General features: G+C 43.0%; 1 protein-coding gene and 1 long non-coding RNA gene across 3 annotated transcripts; one reads left to right on the top strand and one right to left on the bottom strand.

Annotated features, from left to right (window-relative positions):
• The first annotated feature begins 9,022 nt into the window (after nucleotides 1-9,022).
• dact2 (dishevelled-binding antagonist of beta-catenin 2) lies at nucleotides 9,023-13,716 on the top strand. 2 transcript variants are annotated; one of them, XM_062463250.1, is made up of 5 exons: nucleotides 9,023-9,428; nucleotides 10,582-10,714; nucleotides 10,989-11,051; nucleotides 11,131-11,285; nucleotides 11,522-13,716. In XM_062463250.1, the coding sequence occupies exons 1-5, from the start codon at nucleotides 9,159-9,161 to the stop codon at nucleotides 13,289-13,291; spliced, it is 2,391 nt and encodes a 796-aa protein (XP_062319234.1). In that variant the 5' UTR covers nucleotides 9,023-9,158; the 3' UTR covers nucleotides 13,292-13,716. The 2 variants fall into 2 exon arrangements, with proteins under 2 accessions (XP_062319234.1, XP_062319233.1); XM_062463249.1 differs by having other exon boundaries at nucleotides 10,989-11,285; nucleotides 11,415-13,716.
• Nucleotides 13,717-14,861: 1,145 nt separating this feature from the next.
• Nucleotides 14,862-15,997, bottom strand: LOC134022855 (uncharacterized). Its single transcript, XR_009930697.1, has 2 exons — nucleotides 15,901-15,997; nucleotides 14,862-15,060 (listed from the first exon to the last, which is right to left on the bottom strand). It is a non-coding gene; the product is annotated as an uncharacterized LOC134022855 (long non-coding RNA).
• Between the last annotated feature and the right edge of the window lie 7,745 nt (nucleotides 15,998-23,742).

Raw genomic sequence — 23,742 nt, forward strand, 5'->3', positions numbered from 1 at the left:
TTTTCCATTGGTTGTTGCATTAAATCTTACCCAGATACAATGGTGCTATTTTCCGATTGGCTATTGTATAGACCCTTTCTTTTTTTTTTGATTGGCTGATAAGTAGCAGGCTCGACTAAGAACTCCAGGGAGACGCGCTTGATTCCTGCCGGTTCCATAGAACTCCAGGGGAGACGCGCTTGATTCCTGCCGGTTCCATAGTGAGAGCGGCGCGGCCAGAGGAATTTTGGTTGGGTGCTGCGGTATAATAAATATATTCTAAATGTATTTTTTCTGCGTGAGAAATACAATGTGTGCCGGGAGGGCGTGACAAAAGACCGAAATGAGTGAATGTCACGCTCAATGCGTGACACTTGAGAGCCCTGGTGTAGTTTCCCATGATCAGCTGAAGAACCAGGCACTCTGCAACGTTCATATTCTGCATGTTTTCTCTCTATAATCCACCGGAGTGCAGTGCTGCGATTGACTTTATTTGGATAAGCATTTTGACACAAAATATAAGATTTAAAAAGTCGCTTCAAATTTGGCTTGCTTTCTTCGAGTCTCAGCCCTCCGGACGTCACGTGACTTTACTGTTAACGTCGCCATTTTGGCAGGAAAGTAGTGGCAAAAATGAACGGCGCCAGCAAAGATTTCAACCTGTCCGAGTTCACTGCGCACTTTAACTTAAAAGACAGCAGCTATAAAGCAAAACTTGATCGAATAAACATCAGTGATCCATATAATGCTCCCGGAGTTATTTTTACGACCTTTACGAGTGAAACGGAAGGCTTCCCTGACCTTCTGTATCCAGATATTTACAACTTTACAACTTGCATTCGTCCTACTCTGGAGAGTCTTTGAAAGCCTACAAAAGCCTGGAATGGAAGCAATCAGCTGGATTAGTGACGAATATTCAGCTTTGAAGTCTACCGGCTAAATTGCTATGTTAATGCATCAGTTTTATAACTTGTATAGCTAACTAGCGTTAGCTAGTCTGTAACGTTCGTCAACAGTTAGCTACTAACGTTGGCTAACGTACATTATATCAGTGCACTTTTCATCACAAAAATGCCATTACATATTTATTACAGATAAGTCATTCCAAGAGACTGAATGATCCTCAGTTGAAGCCATGGGTCGTTGTCAGGAATGATGGGGTTCTTCTCTCTGGATCTTAGGAATCCTATAAAATGCTCTCCCTCTATCTTTTCCCCAATGGTTCAGGCATCCCGGCGCACAGCAGCTATCCACCATGTTGAATCAACGTTTCTTATATCAACCTTTTTTGATGAACATTCTAGAATTTTAATTCGTCAAGTTTGGCCCTTGAAAGCTTACGGTTTCAGACGCGCGAATGATTGTTTTGATGGAAGTCAGTTTAGTATGGAGAATAGGGGCCAAAACTAAATAAATGGATAAATAATTATATAACACAAAGCTTAAATAAATGACTAATTATATAATGAAATGCCTAATTGACATACAAAATATATAAATTACAAATTAAATGAGACACTAAATATATAAATGTTACATGTATTTGTGTGTATATATATATTTACGTTTTAATGTGTTCACATTTATTTATATTTTCTTACATTTATTTATCCTTACATTTATTTATTTATCCTTACCTTCCACGGTGTAACCATAGAGTTAATATAACTAGAGGAAGCAACTTTTGTCTTCCAAGATGGCGTCCCCATTCATTTCTATGAAAAGTGCTCAGTGGCGCAGTGAGGCAAGCGAGAGCGCGAAACCGGACCGCGCCATCTTTCCACTTCCGACTCTTCCGGTCTAGCTTTAAACAGTGGCTCTTTTTTCCCCTAGCTCCGATAAGAATCAGAGACATGATGCAAACTTTACGTAAATGTATGCTGTCATTGTATAGTATTCCTTTCACTTGGTTGTTAGAAATAGGCTATAGGGCTAAATATAGGGCTATTCTAGATGGAACTCATCACATATGTTGCTTTTTTTACATTTATGCATTTAGCAGACACTTTTATCCAAAGCGACTTCCAAAAGAGAGCTTTACAAAAGAGCATAGGTCACTGATCATAACAACGAGATAGCCCCAAACATTGCGAGCAGCCAAAACATGAAGCATACATTGTGGAAAACCAAATAAGTGCAACAGGGAAGAACCATAAGAGCATGCAGTTAAACAAGTTACAAATGAACAACATGAAACTCCCCACAAGAGTGCAAGAGTGTACCTGTAGAAAAAATAAGCAACAGTAAAATATTTCACAGCGAGTACAAGAATTTGAAACCGTTACAACTAACCAACAAGAGCAACAAGTCTCTCAATACAGTCATTGTGATCCTGGAGGAAACTAACATCAGGTCCAGCCAAGCATTCCTAAGTGCCGTTGTACTCCCGGAACAAGTGCTTCTTGAGCCTTTTCTTGAAGGTGGGGAGACAGTCAGTGTCCCTGATGGAGGTGGGGAGTTGATTCCACCATTGGGGTTTGAGTATGATTTCCAACGCATTGTATCGGATTAAATAAACTGTTAACATGAACACCTCCGTCTTTGTTCTCACCAGGCAAAGAAAGCTCAATAGTTATTTTGGTATCAGAAATCTTCCATAATTCAGACTTACCATAGCTTACTGTCAACTGTATTTTCAAACGAAATGCCACGAAATTCACACTGCCTTCAATTTACATATCAGTGTAGAAATGTGGCCTGTGTTTTATATGTTCTACAAAACCAAACGCCTATTAATGGATATAACGTGATCTAACAAGGCTTGGAAATAATGTAATAAATAAAAGCTTGAAAAGTGTGTCTAAAATATACTTTATTTAACATTTGCCTTTGAAAGGGGCTTATTAACAGAACTAGGCCTATATAGAAGACGTTTCCATCAGATATAAGTGGGGGTGAAACAGTAACTGAGGACCTTCATTGTCCCACAAAAGCAGTCTGGCTTGATGACACGATTAAAAAAAAAGAATAATGGGTGTTTAACAAAAGCTTCTGAAGGCAAGACTAATCATATTTATATCATTTCTTATTGTGGTTATCGGTTAAAGTATTAATCTTCGTCTTTGCTCCAGATAGACATCAACAATATGCTCACGCTCAACATAATGTAATATTTGCCATCATGTCATGAACGTAAAAACGTTCTAAACGTTTTAAAATAACGGTAATAAACTATATCAACAACATTGGCTATTGACTGGCGTTAATAGAATAAAAACGACCGGAAGAGCCGGAAGTCTAACAAGAAATGCAATACCACCTACATCCACCGGGGCCGTTGCTTCAAGCCGAGGGGCGAGGGGTGGGGGCTTGATCCATATGGATGACACGGAAAAGCGCAATTTGCCATTTTCAGTTCCCGCGACAGGCAGTCTGCGCTTTTACCTCAGTGCGGCATGTTTGTACGGTCCGTGTACCTTGTGGCCATTGGTTTTTCTATTTTGCAACCCGTGTTGTCAAACGCAAAATAGGGCCGTAATATCGTTTTGTCACTTTAGTAAGTCGAACACACATTTAAGTATAACGGCTTATTTTTGGTTGTTTCGTTTTTTTGGAATAATGAAATAACCATAGGCTAACACAAATGGTATAACGAGCCATTGATGGATGTTTTGATTATTCCATATCCTTTATGCTGATATCTGCAAAAGATGAAAAATAGGCTCGTAATATCGATTTGTCCATTTCGGATGTCAGAACCAGATAATGGGGAAATGCGTGGTTTCCGTTGTTTTGTTTTATTTTGGAATAACGGAATAACCATATAACACAAATGGTATAATGAGCCATTTACTCATTTGTTTGATCGGCCGTATTATGCATACTGGCACAAGTGAAAGAGAGAGAGAGGGGGAGAGATGTGAAACTATTGGGGGTGTTATTACTTGCGAACATCAGAGGGCAGCAACGACTAGCTTTTTATTTTTTTCCTGTGATCTGTAGGCCTACAATCTTGACGGCATAGCAGCAGGTTCTTTAGTTGAAGACACACACACCTAACTGGAGGCAAATGTTGACGGAGTTTGCTAGTTGATACTTAGTTAATAAATATTCGATGAACCCTAGTTTCTTTAATATATATTCATTAATATATATTCGAAATTATTATTAGAAATAAGAATATAACACGTGTTATATGGTTATTTCATCATTCCAAAAAACCCAGAAACAACCAAAAACAAGCCGTTATACTTAAATGTGTGTTCGACTTACTAAAGTGACAAAACGATATTATGGCCCTATTTTGCGTTTGTCAACACGGGTTGCAAAATAGAAAAACCAATGGCCACAAGGTACACGGACCGATGGGCGATACCAATCATTTTCTTTTAGATCCAATAAGTACTTTCAAGACCAGTATCGTCGATATCAATACCGATACCGATACTTCTATGAAATATTTGTATTTGAGTAATTTTATAATGCATTCTGAAAGTCCTCATTATTAATATTAAATAAACCGTAATAGGCATTACGTGTCTGTGTTGCCTCCTCTGTTTGCGTCAGCTGTAGCTACTTCGTTGTGCTCTTTAGGGTGTTTAACTTTTAGATGCTTGTCATGTTTGTGGTATTGCCACAATGGTGTATTGTTGTTTGACAAATGTCACATAAAGTTTCATCGTTGTTAACTGGAGTGAAATAACTCCAGGATTATGCTTCTTTTTCTTTCAGTCATGACCGCAGCAATGCACTTGAATCTGCGCTGAGTGTGCTTTCACTGAGTGAGAGTAACAGTGCGTTCACACTGCAGCGGAGCGGGCGGCGCGCGGCATCGGCTTCCAATTCATTTTCAATGAAACCAGGCGTTGACGCTTGCGTAGGGCATTGTGGGAAGGCGAGCAAAGCGGAGCGGAGCGTTGCAAGTTGGATTTTCTCAACTTTATGTAAATGAGGAGCGTGAAAACGCTAGCGTTGGCCAATCGGATTGGTTTCTTGTTTCTTGTAACGTAGCAACTGTTCGTCATGGTAAACATTTCTAGGTTTGACAATTTCAAGATGGAGGAGAAACTTTTCGTATGTGTCTGCACACCCAGTTCTGTTCAGAACAAAGTTACTAATGTGACGAGCCTGAATTTAAAGATTACATTAAACTAATAATGCATGGTGCATGGTTGCCGATGTCGTCATTGTTCCTAGTGTGTTTTTATAGCCTACTTTTAAATGTAGTCGTCACATTACGTGACTGTTCTGTGCCACTGCTAGCTCGCTAGCCCAGCCTACAAACGACTGGTTGAGTGACCGGTGGCGTAACATGTATTCTACTGTAATCTTGCACTAGTAAAATCTTGCACTTACATAAATGTTGTGTAAAAGTGGTATTTTGATCGATATTGTGAGTACATTAACCCAAATCTGCACGCTTGGCCATGACTACAACAGTGACCTTAGAGAACTACAACTCTGTGTTAACTTGTCTAACGCCGCCGAGCGTGGTGTACTGTGGGAAGGCAAGCGATGCAGAGCGTTAAAAAACGCTGCAGTGTGAACGCACTGTAACGCTGCGTTCACACTGCAGCGTTTTTTAACGATCTGTAATGTGACGAGACTGAATTTAAAAGTAGGCTATAAAAACACACTAGGAACAATGACGACATCGGCAACCATGCACCATGCATTATTAGTTTAATGTAATCTTTAAATTCAGGCTCGTCACATTAGTAACTTTGTTCTGAACAGAACTGGGTGTGCAGACACATACGAAAAGTTTCTCCTCCATCTTGAAATTGTGAAACCTAGAAATGTTTATCATGACCAAAGGTTGCTACGTTACAAGAAACAATAAAACAATCCGATTGGCCAACGCTAGCGTTTTCACGCTCCTCATTTACATAAAGTTGAGAAAATCCAACTTGCAACGCTCCGCTCCGCTCGCCTTCCCACAATGCCCTACGCGAGCGTCAACGCCTGGTTTCATTGAAAATTAATTGGAAGCCGACGCCACGCGCCGCCCGCTCCGCTGCAGTGTGAACGCACTGTTACGCTGCGTTCACACTGCAGCGTTTTTTAACGCTCTGCATCGCTTGCCTTCCCACAGTACACCACGCTCGGGGGCGTGTTAGATAAGTTAATACAGAGTTGTAGTTCTCTAAGGTCACTGTTGTAGTCATGGCCAAGCGTGCAGATTTGGGTTCATGTACTCACAATATCGATCAAAATACCACTTTTACACAACATTTATGTAAGTGCAAGATTTTACTAGTGCAAGATTACAGTAGAATACATGTTACGCCACCGGTCACTCAACCAGTCGTTTGTAGGCTGGGCTAGCGAGCTAGCAGTGGCACAGAACAGTCACGTAATGTGACGAGACTAAATTTAAAAGTAGGCTATAAAAACACACTAGGAACAATGACGACATCGGCAACCATGCACCATGCATTATTAGTTTAATGTATTCTTTAAATTCAGGCTCGTCACATTAGTAACTTTGTTCTGAACAGAACTGGGTGTGCAGACACATACGAAAAGTTTCTCCTCCATCTTGAAATTGTCAAACCTAGAAATGTTTACCATGACGAACACGTTACAAGAAACAAGAAACCAATCCGATTGGCCAACGCTAGCGTTTTCACGCTCCTCATTTACATAAAGTTGAGAAAATCCAACTTGCAACGCTCCGCTCCGCTCGCCTTCCCACAATGCCCTATGCCCAATGCGTTCACACTGCAGCGGAGTGGGCGGCGCGGGGCGTCGGCTTCCAATTCATTTTCAATGAAACCAGGCGTTGACGCTTCTTGTTTCTTGTAACGTAGCAACTGTTCGTCATGGTAAACATTTCTAGGTTTGACAATTTCAAGATGGAGGAGAAACTTTTCGTATGTGTCTGCACACCCAGTTCTGTTCAGAACAAAGTTACTAATGTGACGAGCCTGAATTTAAAGAATACATTAAACTAATAATGCATGGTGCATGGTTGCCGATGTCGTCATTGTTCCTAGTGTGTTTTTATAGCCTACTTTTAAATTTAGTCTCGTCACATTACGTGACTTTTCTGTGCCACTGCTAGCTCGCTAGCCCAGCCTACAAACGACTGGTTGAGTGACCGGTGGCGTAACATGTATTCTACTGTAATCTTGCACTAGTAAAATCTTGCACTTACATAAATGTTGTGTAAAAGTGGTATTTTGATCGATATTGTGAGTACATGAACCCAAATCTGCACGCTTGGCCATGACTACAACAGTGACCTTAGAGAACTACAACTCTGTATTAACTTGTCTAACACGCCCCCGAGCGTGGTGTACTGTGGGAAGGCAAGCGATGCAGAGCGTTAAAAAACGCTGCAGTGTGAACGCAGCGTAACAGTGCGTTCAACCTGCAGCGGAGCAGGCGGCGCGGGGCGTCGGCTTCCAATTCATTTTGAATTAAACCAGGCATTGACGCTCGCGTAGGGCATTGTGGGAAGGCGAGCGGAGCATTGCAAGTTGGATTTTCTCAACTTTATGTAAATGAGGAGCGTGAAAACGCTAGCGTTGGCCAATCGGATTGGTTTCTTGTTTATTGTAACGTAGCAACTGTTGCTCATGGTAAACTTGTCTAGGTTTTACAATTTCAAGATGGAGGAGAAACTTATCGTATGTGTCTGCACACTCAGTTCTGTTCAGAACAAAGTTACGTAATGTGACAAGCCTGAATTTAAAGATTACTAATAAAACTAATAATGCATGGTGCAGGGTTGCCGACTTTGTCAGTGTCCCTAGTATGTTTTTATACTTTTAAATTCAGTCTCGTCACATTACGTGACTGTTCTGTGCCACTGCTAGCTTGCTAGCCCAGCCTACAAACGACTGGTTGAGTGACCGGTGGCGTAAGATGTATTCTACTGTAATCTTGCACTAGTAAAAAATCAGTATTAATGTTGTGTAAAAGTGGTATTTTGATCGATGTTGTGAGTACATGAACCCAAGTCTGTACGCTTGGCCATGACTACAACAGTGACCTTAGAGAACTAAAACTCTGTATTAACTTGTCTAACACGCCCCCGAGCGTGGTGTACTGTGGGAAGGCAAGCGGTGCAGAGCGTTAAAAAACGCTGTAGTGGACACGCACCGTGAGAGAGCGTGGCGCGCTGCCGATGATGAACTCATGATAAGCACAGACACAGCGGAAGAAAAAATAGTTCCCATTGACTTTCTTATGTAAGTACATTTCTATACTATACGGCCTACAACTGTTTGTTTAAAAGAAATCCCAGGTAGGATCGATATTTCAAATTGAAAATCGATCCTTTTGATACAATGCCAGTATCGAAAATATCGATACTTTAGGATCGATCCGCCCATCCCTACAGGTAGGTCTGTTCTGATATCTGCAATTGATTTAGCTAGTGTTGCTGTTGTTGCTAAATTCAGTAAATTCGAGACAACACGCCCCCCCCCCCCCAGTCTCAAGCAGAGAAGACTGCTGATTTTCTCACGATTTCAAAGCCTAATTTAACATACTTGTCGGTGTTTTTTTTTTCATTCGAATTTGGATGGGTAGTTAACAACACATTCTTCTGTGGTGTGATGAACTTAAAAACTAATTTTCAATTCCACTTTACAGCATTAATGCTACTCTGTCACTTTACTGCAAACAGTCCTACTGCACTCTTTTTTATTTTTACTTTATATTTTATGTTGTACAGTTTTGTGAATATTTTGTTGTACATTTTTTATATTCTTAAATTGTTATATTTTATAGCCTATTTAAGGATTGCACCCACATTTTTAAGATTCTTAAGTTTATTATATGTTTACTGTATGCACCGGCCCACCAAAGTAAATTCCTTGTTTGTGTACACTTACTTGGCGATTAAACATTATTCTGATTCTGATTCTACAGAAACATGAACCGTTTCATGTCCGGACAAATTCTAGTTGCCAGGCGAGCCGACATCCATGGGGCGGCACTGCTACAGATGTTACGCGCGCAGCTACATCAGACTACGTGCATTGCATCTTCCAATGGGGAAATAGTTGAGTTGACCAATGGGCAGACTGAATTTTAAGCAATGCAAAATAGGTAACAAGTTGTAATCTGTCTGCACTCTGCTCAGAAAGTTATCTTGCAGTCGTTTACGGTTTGCCTTTACTGCGAAGAACTTCAATCTTATCCTACAGCGGCTGTATTCCGCCAGTCGACACTGATTACTTCTGCCTGTCCTTTCTACTGGATGTGCCTGGACGTCGTTCTCCAAAATGCTGAGCAGCAAAGTATCAGGACCAGGACTGATGAGCGCGGCTGCTGGTATAGACCGAGGACGGGTCGGGGAGAGGCTGCAGGCGGCTCTTGCCGGGCTGCACGAGCTGCATTATGTCAAGGAGAAACAGAGCGACATGGTGAGCTGGGCTCTGCGAATGGACAGGGAAGAACCGGCGTGTTCTCCACAGACGCACAGAGACGATCCGATGCCAGGGCCAGAGGAACAGCGGCTGGAGGCAACCCTCACAGCTTTGAAGAAACAGCTGGTAGGATTATATTCACTTTATAGTGTCTTGAATCTTTGAGAGGGCAATTTAAGTTAACCGATATAAAAGGAATATCTTCGTCACCAGTTCAGCTAAAAAATACATTTGTGTATCAGAAATCTTGTCATGTGTTGAGCCTGACACCCTTCCCCACCATGACATTATCAATTCATATTAATATAGGTGCATAAAGATAGTGTTTAGTCTTGATAATTTCGGCTAATAACGTCGTAAATCAAGGTTCATTTCGGGACCACAGGACACCGCAGCGATGAGATGAACGTTCTCCGATCATTAACTTTAATGACAGTGGAATTGCTCTTTCACCCCCATAGTCTAAAGATGGACGTTTGACCCTTTGTTTTCTTCTCATCTCATTTTGTCTTGCCAGTAGTTAGGAAATGCAATGATTGGCATGTTAAGGGTACATGTTTAGAGACATGTCTGTAAATACATGGATTTTAATGACAGACATGGCATTCACAAAAAGATAGATTTTTATTTGAATTTGACTTGAAATGCAATTCACACAGCAGCAATGTTAAGTAGGAATGTAAATATTATATTAAATATAGTATCTGAATTTACAATCTATGTACAAATGATAAAGTAATCATACTTTACAGAGAATTATTAATTATTACAGAGAAGTATTAAATAAATTGTACTTTCTAGTAGTCTCCAGTCTGAACGCATTAAAAAAGATTTGTACATTAAAGGTTTTGCTAACCAAAATAAAGCCCTTCTCTAACCTCCCCCTCTTCCTCCCCACTGAGTGCTTGTAACCCTGTTGGTATGGTATTATTGGCCTGGTCCTGGCTGCCTTAGCAAACATAGTGTCCCTCCCCTCAGTCCCTCTTTCTGAAGTTAACACAATAGCCAGGGTTTCCTCTGCGGGGGAGAAATGAGTTACCCAGCAGTGCTAAACCCAGGCTCCCCCTGTCCTCTGAGGGTTAATCATCAGCTACGCTCTCTCTTTGTTTTCTGATGAGAGTGTAACCTCAGGTTGAGGCCTGGGGTAAGTAGGCCACTGCACCACACTGAGAGGTTAGTATTTGTTTTTTTTGGTGTGTGTGTTTTATGTGTTCTGTCCAGTGTGTGGTTGTTGTATACTGATTGCATGAGTTTGTGTGTGTGTCTTTCTCTGTTGCAGTCACGTCTGCGGAGACAGGATGTGGGGTTGAAGACTCACCTGCAGGAGCTGGACCAGCAGATCAGTGAGCTGAAGCTGGATGTGTGCACGGTGTCCTCTGAGCCACTAGAGAGTGATAGTAGACCCAGTTCAGGTCAGGACACACACACAGAAATACACACCGTATCCAGCAGATTGTTTAACCCTTGTGTTATCTTTGGGTCATTCTGACCCATCAGTCATTGTGACCCACCATTGTATTGCGACAACTTTACTGCATACAAAAACAAAGTGAAGCATTTTCTTTTATTTGTTTTTGTATTGGGTAAAATTGGGTAAACACAACGATGGTTTGTTATGAACCTTTGGGTCATGTGACCCGAAGGCAGCACAAGGGTTAATGCTCTCTTTTTCCCACACCATACCAGGTTTCTATGAGCTCAGTGATGGAGGTTCTTGCTCTCTGTCCAACTCCTGCACCTCGGTTTACAGTGAGTGCCTGTCCTCCTCCTCCCACATCAGTCTCCTCCCTCCCCCCAGCCACATTGCCAGGGCTCATCCCCTCAGTAGGTCCACGCAGGCTGAGCCGTCACGGCGACGGTCAGCTGACGAGACCACCACCCAACCCAACCCCCCACGGGGTACTGGCCTCCACCTGGGGAGCAGCAGGATCCGTACTGGCACAGCAAGCTCAGAGCGGGCCAGACAGAGACCAGTGTCTACAGGTGAGTTTTATTGGAGTTAATATCATGCTTGTTTATACAGTACATAGATATGCCATAGTGTCACCTGAAATTACTTTCTTATAAACTCTTAGTGTACTCTAGCACTGTAGACTGACTGTGTTTTCCCAGGCGACTTAGACAGGATGCTGATCCCAGGATTGAGCTACTACAGGTTGACTGATGTGAAGAAACCTTCTTTGTGCCCCACCCTGAGGACCTCCACCGTGGAACCCAAGTTCCAGAACAATCTGGTGTCCCGCAGTGGAGCCGAGGTCTACTGTTACCCCAGCCCGCTCCATGCTGTGGCTCTCCAGAGTCCCATCTTCACTCTGGGAGGGGAACCAGCCACAACCGCAGCTCCAGAGGGCCAGGAGCCTCCAGTGGTGGCCATGCCCAGCACCGACTCTCTCCAGCGGGGACAGGAAGTGGTCATGAACAGGCCCCTGGGCTACATTGACAAGTTGCTCCAGCGCAGTATGAGTAATATTAACTTCCAGAGTGAGACTGGAAGGGAGAGTGTGTGTAGGCACTCCCCCCCAGATGACCCCAGTGAGGCTAGTGCAGATGGAGCTATATGTCCAGGCAACTCTCAGGTCCTTGGGCGTCCACTGCAGAATGCTGTCCTATCAGACGTCACCTCATGTGACAGGAAGAGGCAGACTGGTATGTACCCTAACCAGGAAGTGAGCTACAGCAACCCAGCTCAAAGACAGAGAGTCCAGGAGAACTCATACCGCTATTCCTACCCTGCAGCAATGAGGGAGTACAGCCCAGCAGAGGCAATAGCCTCCAAAACCGGTATTAAGGCACCATCTGGGGATGCTAAAGAGAGAGCTTCCTTAGACCAGGGGTGTGTGGAGGCCCCAGGGAGAAAGGTTTGTGAGCTTAGAGCCTCAGACAGGAGATCCTGCGTGGCCCACTGGTCCTGCACTGAAGAGGGTTATGGTTCTGAATACAGTCCTGGTCATGCTGCACTCTCACCAGACTTTGTCCACGCCCAGTTTGTTCCTGCCGGGTCTCAATGTGTCAAGTTGAGGCAGGCGGACCGCAAGACTAAGGCTGTGAAGCTAAGGAGGAGGGAGAGGCCCTGGGCTGGAAGGCGCCAGAGGGGCTGCTATTCCAGCGAGGGGAGCAGGGAGGGCCACCGAGGTGGGGCCCAGGTAGAGAGAGAGCAGAGAAGGGCTGGAAAGGGGAGGATGTCCCAGAGGGTGGCCAGCTGTCTGGTAGAGGAGCTTGGGCGTACAGGCACCGAGGCCTGCCTCAGCGAGCCTGGACTCTCTAACAACCGGCGGGTCTATCCCCATCAATACCCACAAAGCATCTCAGCCAACAAACTCACTAGAGGATGCAGAGCCCAGTGCCTGGACCTGGTGCAGCCCTCTGAACCCAGGAAGAGGAGGCAGGGGCCAGCCAACATGGGGATGTTCCAGGCTATGTGTGTTCAGGGACAGAGGTCCAGAGAGTTGGTCAGCAGGTCGTCATTGAGCTGCAACTTTAGCAGCAGGCCCCACTCAGGCCACTGGGGAGGGCACACCCCCAGGGCCCTCCAGCCCTCACTCTCCTCCTCCTCTTACTTCACCAGTCTCAACGGCAGGTACCCTCCAGTTCCCTTCCCAGTGTCCGCTCCCTTCCCTCCCAGGTGTGAGTCCGAGTACTCGACCGAATGTGCCTCTCTCTTCCATTCCACCATAGCCGAGAGCAGCGAGGGAGAGGTCAGCGACAACACCATCAATCGCTTTGGGGACAGCGAGTCGAGCCAGAGCTCCCAGTCGCCCGACTCTGACAGCAGCCTGTTCCTGGACGAGGTAGAGAAGATGGATGGCTATGAGGAGGAAGGGGGTCTGGTGTGGGCCGAGGCTTCCTTGGGACCCACTGCTGCTGGGCTGCCCCTCCGGCAGCTCCTCCACCCAGAGCCGCCAGCCTGCCGCATCAAAGCCTCCCGGGCCCTGAAGAAAAAGATTCGCAGGTTCCAGCCTGCCTCCCTGAAGGTCATGACCCTTGTATAGAGGAGCTTACCTCCTGCCAGCCTAAGAAGGGTGCGCTTTCACTAGAACTGCTTGTCACTTGATGAAGTCACCTGTTTATGACTTTGATCAGCCACACTGTCATAGTAGTATTAAACAAATTTGTTTCATGTGAAAGTAAAGAGTCCTGGGAGCACATTTGTTTTGTAACCAAACTGGAGATTTGAATAGTGCCCAGTCATAGAACCTCCCCACAAATTTAAATAATCACATCAGGCAGTGTATTACACTTTGTGTGTTAAGAACTAAATCAATCTTGAGTAAATCATATGGCTCTGTTATAGAGAAGACAAATGTTTTTATACTTCATTTATTACAGATAATTTTGATCCCCTTTTATATTTTCTACAATTTTATTTTGGCACATTGTGACTTAATGAATACATTTCATTGTAGAATAAAAAAGGTATTTACATTTACATTTAGTCATTTAGCAGACGCTCTTATCCAGTGCGACTTACAGTAAGTACAGGGACATTCCCCTGAGGCAAATAGGGTGAAGTGCCTTGCCCAAGGACACAACGTCAGTTGGCATGACCGGGAAATCGAACTGGCAACCTTCGGATTACTAGCCCGATTCCCTCACCGCTCAGCCAACTGACTCCCGGCTCAGCCAACTCTCCAGGCTATTTAATGTTCAAACTGTGTATACTTCAATTGAAAAAAGTTACAACCATAATGTTGCTGTTATTATGACTCTTTACAACACTGTAAAGAAATTTGCAATAGAGGTCATAGGTGTCACTTATAGTCCCAGAGTTGACTTGACCCAGAGAATCACGGCAATTACATTCCTGAATAGAAAGATCCTTATCAGTATACCAACATTTCTTTCAAACCTTAAACTAAATCCAGAGTTCATTCATTCTCTCATACATTCTCTGTTTTCTCTGCATGCACAGAAGAGGGAAGCGGCGAGGTAGTAAGTGCAGATTTCTGTAAAGAGTCTAGAAAATGTATGAGAGTCAGGTTAGTGGGAGGGAGAGGAGTGTGGGAGCGTGGGAAGGGATTTAGTCAAACAGACAATAATGGTCCTCTTTTCAGAGCTGTCATTGGAGATTAGACAGCGGGCCACAGCATCACAGAATGTGACCATCTAAAATGTGCCCTGGTATGGTACAGTACCAGGTACTGTACTTAAGGAAAAAACTGCTGTAGTAACTTTGGGAAGCCACAGGCTGCATACCCATAAACCCACCCCCTCCTGTCTGTTTGTAATAACATTGCTGTCTCCAGTAAAGAAGATTCACCATGAGTTTAGGAGTTGTACTGTTAATCTTCTAAGAGGCTTAAAGGGCTCAACAAATATGCTTGGTATTTCATCAAGTTCAAAAGTAACCCCAGGACATCACTACGGATACAGTCATGTTTGAAGATAACTCTCCAGGCTACATTTTCAGTCAGAGCCTTTATTTCCGAACAAAGTGTAATTGTCTCATTCACAAGTTTTCTTTCATCTCACAACAAAGAGTCCATGTTGTCATCAACATCAAAGATGTTGTTTCAGTCATGCATCAAGAGATTTTAGAGGCTGAAGTGACTTAAGCCCTTGCTCGACCCTTGACACTTCCACATGGGTATCAGTGGGATTAGTGCTGTAGTTAGATATGGGATAAGACAGAGCAGAGGTGGACTATGCTGGCTGGGTCTTTGATGTGGTGGGGAACCAGGCCAAGCTGGCAGGATTGACCTTGTGTGTTGGTTGACCTCTCCAGCTGCATGTCCACCATGACTCAGGGGTTACGTTCTCCCTAGAACAGAGGGGTCAGGGGTTGGATAGTGAAGCGACTTTTTTGTTCCTCTGCTTTCCATTACTTGTCTGCTTTGTCCGTCGTCCAATGTAAAAATATTGTTTCATTTTATATACACCAGTGGAGTCATACAAGCCATCTTGTAAGCTGACAAGATTTGTTGTCATTTAAAAGCATTAGCGAGGTTCAGTGTCCTGACTAATGCAATTTGGTGTAATTGTATGCTGTTAACAGATTAATTTAGTAGTCTGGGCATGGGGTCAAAACCTAGTGGTAATCATAGAAAGAGATGGTGGAAACTATAACACAGGTTAAGCAGAACACACCTGCAAATAAGATTTTTTCTTCTGTACTTTATAAAGAGTACTTTATGAAGTTCGCCTTGCGTGAAGTTTGTCAGGGAATACTAAAAGATTACTGATGTCAAGTGGGATCTCATCATATTGATTATGGCTCTAAGTCTTCACCACCCTAAACACAGCAACACACGGATGGATGATCCTCAACTCCCTCCCCCCCACACACACCCCCTCCACACCCCTTCAACTCCCTGCCCCCAGCCCCCATACCACTGGCTGAATCTTCCATTCCTTCTACCAATCAAAGTGATCCAGTATCCAGACAAAAAGCTTTTAAGTCAGTGGTTTTAACTGCTGGTTAGAGTTTCATATTATTGGACCTCCGCTAAAACCTCTGGTTCTGGGTAAAAGATAACTTTCTAAAGAAGACAATGGATAGTTTAGTTGCTAGTGAGATTAATTACCGTGAGACCGATCGGAAATTAATTGACCGAGATGGGACAGGATGGGACATAATGATCGCTCTCTTGAAATAAATTACCTTTGTAATCTTTCTTGGCACAAGGTCTTTTGTAAGATATTCCTCTTCCCAGCTCAATTCAAGTATAAATAGTCAGGAGAATCATGGCTTCCTACTCTGAACGGAACATAAACAATGACAATCAAAACAAGGAGCCCAAGCCAGCAAGGGACTTTATTAACCCTTGTGTTCTCTTCGGGTCATTCTGACCCATCAGTCATTGTTACCCACCGTCGTATTGTGACAACTTTACCGCATACAAAAACAAAGTGAAGCATTTTCTTTTAACCGTCGGGCTGTCTCAGACCCTCCACATTGCGAAGGTTAAAAGAAAATGATTTTTATTTGTTTTTGTATTGGGTAAAATTGGGTAAACACAACGATGGTTCGTTATGAACCTTTGGGTCATGTGACCCGAAGGCAGCACAAGGGATAACTGACTTTACATGCAGCATATAGAACAGTTTATGAACAGCCAACTCACACTTTGATTCCTTCCATAGCCTGTAATAGCCTCCTCCACTTAAGTAGAGGCATACAAACATAAGGTGTCCTTGTTATTGTCTCATGATTACTGTACACACAAAATACTGTACATTTAAATCACACAAACACACTTTCAGTAAATGCTGTGAAACCACTTATATTATTTTAAAGAGGACAAAATGCTAAATATTTCTTCCTCGTTATCTGACAAGAACTTAGTTGTTTTAACAATTCTCCAACAACGCAGAGACCTCTTCAAACAGGGGCCCGTTCTTCGTAGGCCTACGTCGCTTATTACATCCGACATCGACACATCCAAGATAACATAATCTTGCTAATCATGATCTGGCTAATTAGGTTCTTCGAACACCCTTGTTGTTTATGATTGTTATAGCTGCATTGAGTTATGCGGTGATCTAAAAGGGGGTATGTATCGATAGTAGAAACCTTGATCAGCAACGCTGCTATTGGCTGCTCACCATGGACGAAAAGAGTGCCCCGTTTTTTTCTGCAACAGCGCCAACAGCAACAGCAAGAGCTTGCTCGAAGGTTAGGCCTACTCCGAATTTGAAGATTTTATCCGAACGGCACACCTCAAAGTCTGCAAAATCCAGGAGAGAGGGCTGGCAAAAAGTAGAAACAAATTAAATGTATGGTAGTGACCACGTTAGATGTTTTATCGCTTATTACAGGCTAGCCTTTTTGTATTTTCTTATTTTCATCATTACTTTGTTTATCATCTTTAATGTCATATAATTTTTTATTATTTATTTATTAGTTTATTTGACAGGGACAATGCAGTTAAACATAGCTACAGAGCAAAGTTTGCAGCTGATGTGATGCACATAGAGTTTCTAGCAAGAGCTAATTTTCAACTCCCGTCCCTGGATGAGCCTTTCTACAATAGCACATAATAAAAAGAATATACAATTTTAAAAATACAGAATAAAAAAATACACATTCAGAACACACGCATTCTAGGAACTAATTCGAAGGGTACACAATGCAATTGTACTAATTGAAAACTCATTCACGCTCAGACATTTACATGGGTACAGTTTTGGTTCTTTCAGCCATGCCTTAAGCCTAAAGGTGAACATTTTAAACTCAGAAATTATCTTAATCTCTGTGGGCAGTGAGTTCCACAGTTTACAAGCCCTGTAAGAAAAGTCTGATGTACCAAAAGATGTCCTGCGCTGTGGGATTTTAAAATTTTGGTTTAGGGAGCCCCTTGTCACTCTTACCAACTTATTGGTACACTTAAATAACAATTTGAGAAAACATAAATCGCTGAAGCTTTCAAAACTTAATAAATTACATTTCTTAAGAATGTGGCAGTGATGAAAGCGAATTGGTTTTCTATCCATAATTTTCATTGCTTGGTTATAAAGTGAACCAATGTGCTTTGTAGCTGAGGGGGCTGCCTGGGCCCCCTCAGCTACTTAATGTGGTTCCAGCAATTTAATGATGTAAATTACACCCTCACGAGAAAACTGATGTCTCTGAAAAAGTAGGCTATAGTAGCCTGTCTTATCTCGCTGTGCTAAAGGATCTGTCTATCACGCAATGCGATTAATTCGGGTTCATGTTAAATTCTGCTAATTATTCTTGCACCTTCTGCAAGTACACAAGTCAGGTGGCTGAGCGGTGAGGGAATCGGGCTGGTAATCCGAAGGTTGCCAGTTCGATTCCCGGTCATGCCAACTGACGTTGTGTCCTTGGGCAAGGCACTTCACCCTACTTGCCTCGGGGGGAATGTCCCTGTACTTACTGTAAGTCGCTCTGGATAAGAGCGTCTGCTAAATGACTAAATGTAAATTCAACAGCTTGTTGTCGTAAAAACGGACAACACATGGCTGTGACAGACTTCATGTATCACCTCTGCTTAAAGCCGCAATCAAATCTTGTTTACATAAAATAAGCCTGCTCCCGAGCAGGTTTAAGCTACAGGACTTGTTGCTATGACACCATGTCCAGAGTAAGCTTCGAAGAACCGAACAATCCAAGATAATGACAAATCGTCAACAATCAAATCCAGCTAACTGAGTTAGCGACGTACAAAGAACGGGCCCAAAGACATGCCAAACAAACGAAAGACTGAGGGGAAAGACGAGTAAAAACAACAATGGCTGTTCTGCAGACAGGTGATAATTAAAGTCTGGCTATAAACACATCTCAGGACTCGACACATCTCATCCACTTGTCCGGGACAAGTGTTTTTTTTGGTAGGGCAAGTGGAAGAGAAATGTACTTGCCCCACTGGAAAAGTTATACCTCAAACATAATAAAATGCCATGTTACTTAACGTTATGTGCAGTGCCACTCATTACATCAAATAAAACCAATTGATGCTAGTTGCTAGCTTTTTTCCTCTGTGTTTCGGTGAAGTTGATAATTTCATCTCAGTGAATTCTGCACCAAAAAGGTTGATGTGTTTCATATGCGTCGATGCGAGCATTTCACATATGTGGATGCAAGTTTTCAGTACTGTGAATGCGTGTGTGAACCTTTCACATGTGAAAGTGAATGCGTTTCATATGTGTTTGTGTAAGGACAGTCTGAATTATTTCCTAAACGGCCCCTCATAAGACAGGCTTTACTTCCGCATTCTTCGATAACAATGGAAGTCTATGGGAGTGTCGCAACTCTTTTTTTCTATGGCTCTGTATTTATGAAACGTGTTATTCCAACAGCCACCCCAACAGCATCCCAGCATTTATCCTTCTCTACATTGTCCTTGTAAAATTGGTGCTGGGGGTCATACAACTCCCTGTGCTTTTCAACTTTGAGAATTAATTTGATGTCGTCCCATCTCCTTGAATTTCTGGCTGATTTTTAAAATCGACTTAGGGGTTCTCTCTCGGTAGGCTATGTCTGCACGTGTGTGTGTTGCAACGCGTGACATCTAATTTCTCTCAAACAAACAAAACAACTACGGGCATGCTGGCTCAACAGATCATTCAGTTTATTTTCGTTCGTTTTTATCAGGGTAACCACATGGAACGTCCGTTACCAACATTGTGTAGTTAGGTTTTATATAGGGTGATTATTGGTAAAGTAAGTAGGCCTCCAAAGTAATATAAAAACAATTATTATAATTATATCTTTAAAAAAATCACCGTAGTCTACAATTAATGTAGTAAAATCTTAATAACATGTTTTTTTATTAAAATATATCAACTAATATGGTGTATTTTATCATCCTGCAGCCGATTTCGCAAGCGTCTCGCGAAAAAAGTCGACCAGCTGCTGAAACGAGCAATTGCGGCCCTTCGCAGCCTGTGTGGCCGGTCCAATTTGATAACATGGGAGCCAAAAGAAAAAAGGCGGCGCTTCGCAGCTAATCGCAGCGCTTCGCAGCCAGTATGTCCCAGGCATAATCATATATATATATAAAAGCTATATGTCTCATCCGCGTTGCCGGCCAACGGAGTCGGACATGGCGGCCATCTTGCCAGTCAGCTCGCTCACCCATAACGTGTTGGTAGTGGTACATGTACTTTTTAAATAACCATAACTTGCTCAATTTTCAACCGATTTTTTAAAGGTTTGGTTTGTTATAAACGTCAGAGATGTAGTTATGACACTGCATACTTATGTTAATATTATAATAATTATGTTATGTTCTAAAAAAGCATCCAGAATTATAACCACATTAATAACGTTTGTAAGAAAATTGAGCAAGTTATGGTTATTTAAAAAGTACATGTACCACTACCAACATGTTATGGGTGAGCAGGCTGACTGTGGCAAGATGGCCGCCATGTGCGGATGTTCTAGACTCCGCCGTAAGACATCTAGCTTTTATATATATCTATGGGCATAATGGAGACAATGTTGATGGCTTTTTTGAGCTTGTATGACAAAGAAAGTGACTGCGCGGGGGGGGGGGGCTTTTTTCATGTTAGAGCAATAGCCCCTCCAAATGTCTGTGCATGTCCCTGGATACAGGAGAAAAAGTGTGAGAAAAGGTCAGAGACAGAGAGAGACGGAGAAAAAACACAGGGCTGGCAGTTCCGCTGATCCGGGAGATAAAGGAATGTAGGGACCCCGATATAACGTGGATTTACCATGTTGACAAATGGGAGCTTAGAAACTCATTACTATGCCAATAAGAAGACCATTCTCCCCTCCTAACATGCAATCATGGAGAGCACAGAGTAGGCCCGTTCTTTCAGTGTCATGCGGAAGAAGTCCAGGATTTATCAAACCAAACACACAGGAGAAGAAAGTTACACTGTGAGACAGACATACACACAACAATTGCCAGAAGATAAATTCACGACATCTGCACGTAGGCTAATACATGTGATTTTAATCAAAATCCTCCAAACTTCAGGCCAAACCTAACATGTAGGACAAACAATTGATATAATGAGAACCAAAAACATCTAGAAAATGGATCTCCCACAATGCATTTCGATTATGTTACGGCAAAGTGACAACATCCCGCCTCTAGAAATCATTGTATATACACATCAGTGTTTAACGCAAAGTTCCAAGTTTAACTGTGGGTGGGTTGAACCGGAGTGGGAAATGTTCAGAGCTTCCATTGGTGAAGCCGTGGTGGAGATCTGCAGCCTCAAGGTCTCAGGTACCTCAATGGGCAGTAACCCTCGAACACCGTGGTGGACACGGGAGGTCAGGGAAGCCGTCCAACTGAAGAAAGAGGCCTTCCGGGATATGTTGTCCCGGAGGTCTCCAGAGGCAGGTGCAAGGTACCAACAGGCCCTTCGGGCTGCGGCTTATGCTGTGAGAGAGGCAAAGCAAGAAGTGTATGCAAGAAGTTCAGAGAAGACATGGAGAAGGACTTTCGGTCCGCACCAAGGTGCTTCTGGAAAACCGTCCTCCACCTCAGGAGAGGGAAGTGGGGAACCATCCAGCTGTGTACAGTAAAGATGGGACGCTGTTGACCTCAACTGAGGAGGTTATTAGGCAGTGGAAGGAACACTTTGAAGAGCTCCCAAATCCCACCATGTCCTCTAGGCTGGAGGCAGAGTTGGAGGCCACTGAGGTAGTCAAACAACTCCACAGTGGCAAAGCCCTGGGGATTGATGAGATCCGACCAGAAAGGCAAAAAGCTTTGGATGTGGAGGGGGTGTCGTGGATGACACACCTCTCCAAAATCGCATGGAAGTGGGACAGCGCCTAAGAAATTGTACTTTTCCACGTATTTTTGGCGTTCTTGGTGACTTGTGTTCTTTGGATTGGAACCGTACTTGGGCAATGAAAGATGACGTCAAACGAGAAAAAATCGTGGATTGATAAACAGCCACTGCCTGCAGCTACACTGGAAATTGAAATCTGCTTCAAAACCTTTCTATCTAAAAGTCTGCTAAATGAAACCGAAAAATTATCTCTCCCTTTATTTGTACATTTATGGCAGAAATGTGATTCTAGCCAGCTAATGTAATCATTTTAAAACAATATTTTGTGATAATGTTCGCCATACGTAATGCTACCGCGATGCACATTTTCGCTATGTTAAATACTATGTTGACTTCTGCTAAAACCGGAATTCAATGTAAATAAGCCCATTAATATAAATAGCCTACAGTATCCTCAGGCCTGCAGTGGCGGTAACACCTGGGCTACATCTGAAAAAAGGGGCCTGGGGAGAGTTCCGGTTTCAGGGGCCTGAGGAGATAGTTTTGGTTTAGAGGAGCCTGAGGAGGGAGCGCTGCAGTTGGACCCTCTTGGACTTTACGGAGCCGTTTTGAACTCCTCCCCGACTGCAAGCGGCAACTCTCGCCGGTCATTTCATGCGGCCGCAGCAGCAAACCAATGTCGAACACACCTACTCTCTGAGACTAAGCTACTCGTTACTCCCGAATCATACTAAATTTCTAAATGAACGAATCGTAATTCACTTTACTACATCGAGAAAGGAGACCAGAAGTTGAAGGATTTTACAATATGGACGACGAGAGATTCATCCTAGAAGTTGAGCAACACTAGTTGGCATGAAAATGTCATCGCAACATAAATTTGGGCCACAAGAAAAAAAGAAAGCATAGAGAAAAAGGTAGTCAATGCTGGGAAATTGCTCTTAACAGCAAAATATTTGAGAGGTGAGCCAACAGTACACTAGTAGCTATCTGTAGGCAGCCAGGCATGCACGTAAGCTATCCCTTCTCAGGCTTCCTGAAACTCATAGTTAGTTCTTTGACGTAATATCTGTTGTTAGTTGATATAAATACAGTAAATTAATTACTGACTGAGTTACCATTCAACTAAAAACCTTCAGTTATGAAATACTTGGTCTACAGATCTAGGCCTACGCTATGAAACATGTACAGCATGCATGTGTAACGGGTGTACATCGGTAAAAAATCTTCACACTGATTATGGAGGTGTGGGGGCCCGGGGATATATATTGTCACGGGGCCTGGGGATTCTTAGCAAAAGCCCTGTCTATGGAGATGTTTTTCTTTTGTCCCCTTTATGTACTGTAGCCTACAGATGAATGGGGCTGGACCAGAATATCCAACAAAATGAATATGAATTGACTGAGGCCTGGTTTTGAGTAGGTTGGCTTCACTGGGTGTGTGGAGAGAGGACAAAGGAGATAGAGAATGGAGGCAAGAGAACAAGACAGAAGGGGGCGATGAGAGGAAAGAGAGGAGAGAAGATAGTAAGGAGTACAGATACAAATGAAGCATAAAACAAGAGAGAAAGAGAGAAAGAGTGAGAGAATTAGGAAAGAGAGAGGTTCCACTCCCGTAGAGGTCGGCTGCTCCTGCCTTCTGCCACCTGCTTCTCTTTAAGCACAGTGTCCTGTCATTTAATAGCTAATCCCTTCATTCATTGCAGGGTTTATCCACCATTGTCTATCAATCCCCTTCAGGGGATTGATAGACAATGCTGTGGTCAAGAGGTCAAGAGGTGGTTCATAAGTTCATGGAGAAAGGAGAGGACACACAGTGACCGAGAACATTGTGTGTGTACTCTGTGCATGTTAGTGCATGTGTGTATTGTGTGTGTGTATGCGCACCTCTGCAATGGAATAGTTTGGAGCATAAGCAAAGAGTGGGGGTGGTAAGTGATTAATTTTAACCTCCACCATCGCACAAGTTTTTCAACTTTCAACTACTTAAATGAGGCTAACAAAAGCTATCATAGTCACTGAATAAAGTCAATGGGGATATTGAACTCTTATAGAGGAAGTGTTGTTGAAGGTGTTGCAATAGTGTGTGTTGTAAACAAGAGAGACTTGAATGAAAAAATAGAAGATAGGTGACCCATTAAGGATTAAGGAGATGGGCTCAACATGCCTTATTTTCAAACTAAAGCCCTGATTTGGGGGAAGAAAAATAGAGCAGAATGTTTTTTTGTGATCTGGTCTTCCTGTGCATTTATAATGAGTCACTTTTATTT

The sequence above is a fragment of the Osmerus eperlanus genome, chromosome 6, assembly GCF_963692335.1.
Source record: "Osmerus eperlanus chromosome 6, fOsmEpe2.1, whole genome shotgun sequence".
Lineage (NCBI taxonomy): Eukaryota > Metazoa > Chordata > Actinopteri > Osmeriformes > Osmeridae > Osmerus > Osmerus eperlanus.

Excerpts from the sequence above, each read along its gene's own strand:
- dact2 (XM_062463249.1), top strand. The coding sequence starts at position 9,159 with ATGCTGAGCAGCAAAGTATCAGGACCAGGACTGATGAGCGCGGCTGCT. Across the intron at positions 10,715-10,988 it reads TGATAGTAGACCCAGTTCAG|GTTTCTATGAGCTCAGTGAT; the intron begins GTCAGGACACAC and ends ACACCATACCAG. Across the intron at positions 11,286-11,414 it reads ACAGAGACCAGTGTCTACAG|GCGACTTAGACAGGATGCTG; the intron begins GTGAGTTTTATT and ends GTGTTTTCCCAG.